The sequence below is a fragment of the Carlito syrichta genome, unplaced genomic scaffold (assembly GCF_000164805.1).
Source record: "Carlito syrichta isolate Samal-C Ts95f unplaced genomic scaffold, Tarsius_syrichta-2.0.1 Scaffold316283, whole genome shotgun sequence".
Lineage (NCBI taxonomy): Eukaryota > Metazoa > Chordata > Mammalia > Primates > Tarsiidae > Carlito > Carlito syrichta.
Window position 1 is genome coordinate 399,329 of NW_007260379.1, and position 1,750 is coordinate 401,078.

The window sequence follows — 1,750 nt, forward strand, 5'->3', positions numbered from 1 at the left end:
GGCTTTTTTTTTTTTTTTTTTTTTTTTTTCCGTTGGTGTCTCTCTTATCACCCAGGCTGGAGTGCAGTGGCATGTTGTGGCGATCCTTGTGCCTCAGCCTTCCTAGTAACTGGAACTACAGGCATGCACTATCACACCTTGCTAATTTTTTGATTTATTGAAGAGATGAGGTCTCACCAAGTTGTCCAGGCTGGTCTGGAACCCCGGGCTCAGGCAGTCCTCTCACCTCGGCCTCCCAAAGTGCCACCGCACCCAGCCGACAGTTCATACTTTTTTACTTCGAGTTTTCATATTTATCCTAAGGACAATAAATAAAATGCCTGTGGCTTGGTTTTTACTTTGTAATTAATAATCTGATGGAATTTTCAACAGATGTTTAAATGAAACTAGTGGTTCTACTCAAATGTAGAATGTTAAGAAATATTAAAACCTTTTTTCATTTTAGTCACTTTGTTTAGATTTTATTGTGTGTTCTCATATATGCTGGATTTTGCTTTTATAGATACTGGCTTTGGCACTACTAGTGGAGGGGCATTTGGAACATCTGCATTTGGTTCTAGCAACAATACTGGAGGCCTGTTTGGAAATTCACAGACTAAACCAGGTAGGGGTCTTATTTGGAATATAACTGGTTTATTTGTAGCTGCTATAGGATTTTACCTAGTAGCTCTGATCTACTTAACTTTGTTTTCCTCTTCTCTGTCTCCTCAGGAGGATTATTTGGAACCAATTCATTTAACCAACCAGCTACCTCCACAAGCACTGGCTTTGGGTTTGGTACATCAACAGGAACATCAAATAGCTTGTTTGGAACTGCAAGCACTGGGACCAGTCTTTTCTCATCCCAAAACAATGCCTTTGCACAGAATAAACCCACTGGCTTTGGGAGTAAGTGAGACATCACTGGACTTCTGCTTCTAATAATTTGGTTTGCTTATTGAATGTGTTCTCTTTTCCCTTTTTCCTCTGTTCACCTATCTCCTTTTCCCACCAAGTAGCAAAAACATGGGAAGTGGGAAACTTCAAATGAAGTTGAATAGGCTAGAAAGGAGGGGGTTGTATACATTTCTCTACATCTCTGGGAATCTGCCTGAATATGTGCTAGGTGCTGTGTTTAGTGCTAAGAATACAAGGTGGAAATAAACAACTTATTCTTAAAGAGCTTGCTGTGCAGTGAAGAAGATCAGACCTGTGAACGTTTAAATTTACTCTACCTTGATGTATACTAAATGCAAGGAAAATGCTGTCTGATATAGAACAGCCAGAGATAGAATGAAAAGCCAGGTCCGAGTAGCGTTGTTGATGTTAAGGCAGGAGAATTTCAAGGAGCAATGTGTTTTAGCCAGTAGTGTTGTGCTGCAGAGGTACCTTCTTGCATTTGTTTTATGTTTGGTTTGAAGAGACTAGAGCAGGAATAATAAATACTGGATATGATACAGCTACTTCTCCATTTCTGACACTCCACGGTAGTGTTTTTAATTGATAACTTTTTTATCTTTTAGTCCCAATGTAAAATGGAGCTGCCTTTCTATGCAGCACTGTACTTTGAGGCAACCATTACTAGTTGATCAAGGGTGCTGATAAGATGATACATTCCCAGTACAGGAGTATGGCAGAACGGGTAGTTAACCAACCATCAGTATTTTCCAGAGGGAAGGTTGGTTGTAGAATATTTAAATATTTAAAATGCGATCTAGCCGGGCTCGGTGGCTCAGCCTGTAATCCCACGCCTTTGGGAGGCTGAGGTGAG

The 1,750-nt window shown here is 40.3% G+C and overlaps 1 protein-coding gene across 2 annotated transcripts in view; it reads left to right on the forward strand.

Annotated features, from left to right (window-relative positions):
- Window positions 1-1,750, forward strand: part of NUP98 (nucleoporin 98) — a 113,811-nt gene that overhangs the window by 26,872 nt on the left and 85,189 nt on the right. For both annotated transcript variants that reach the window (XM_008074057.1, XM_008074058.1), the window contains exons 3-4: window positions 503-604; window positions 712-888. In XM_008074057.1, the coding sequence (XP_008072248.1) occupies window positions 503-604; window positions 712-888 (279 nt within the window). The remainder of the gene's footprint in view (window positions 1-502; window positions 605-711; window positions 889-1,750) is intronic.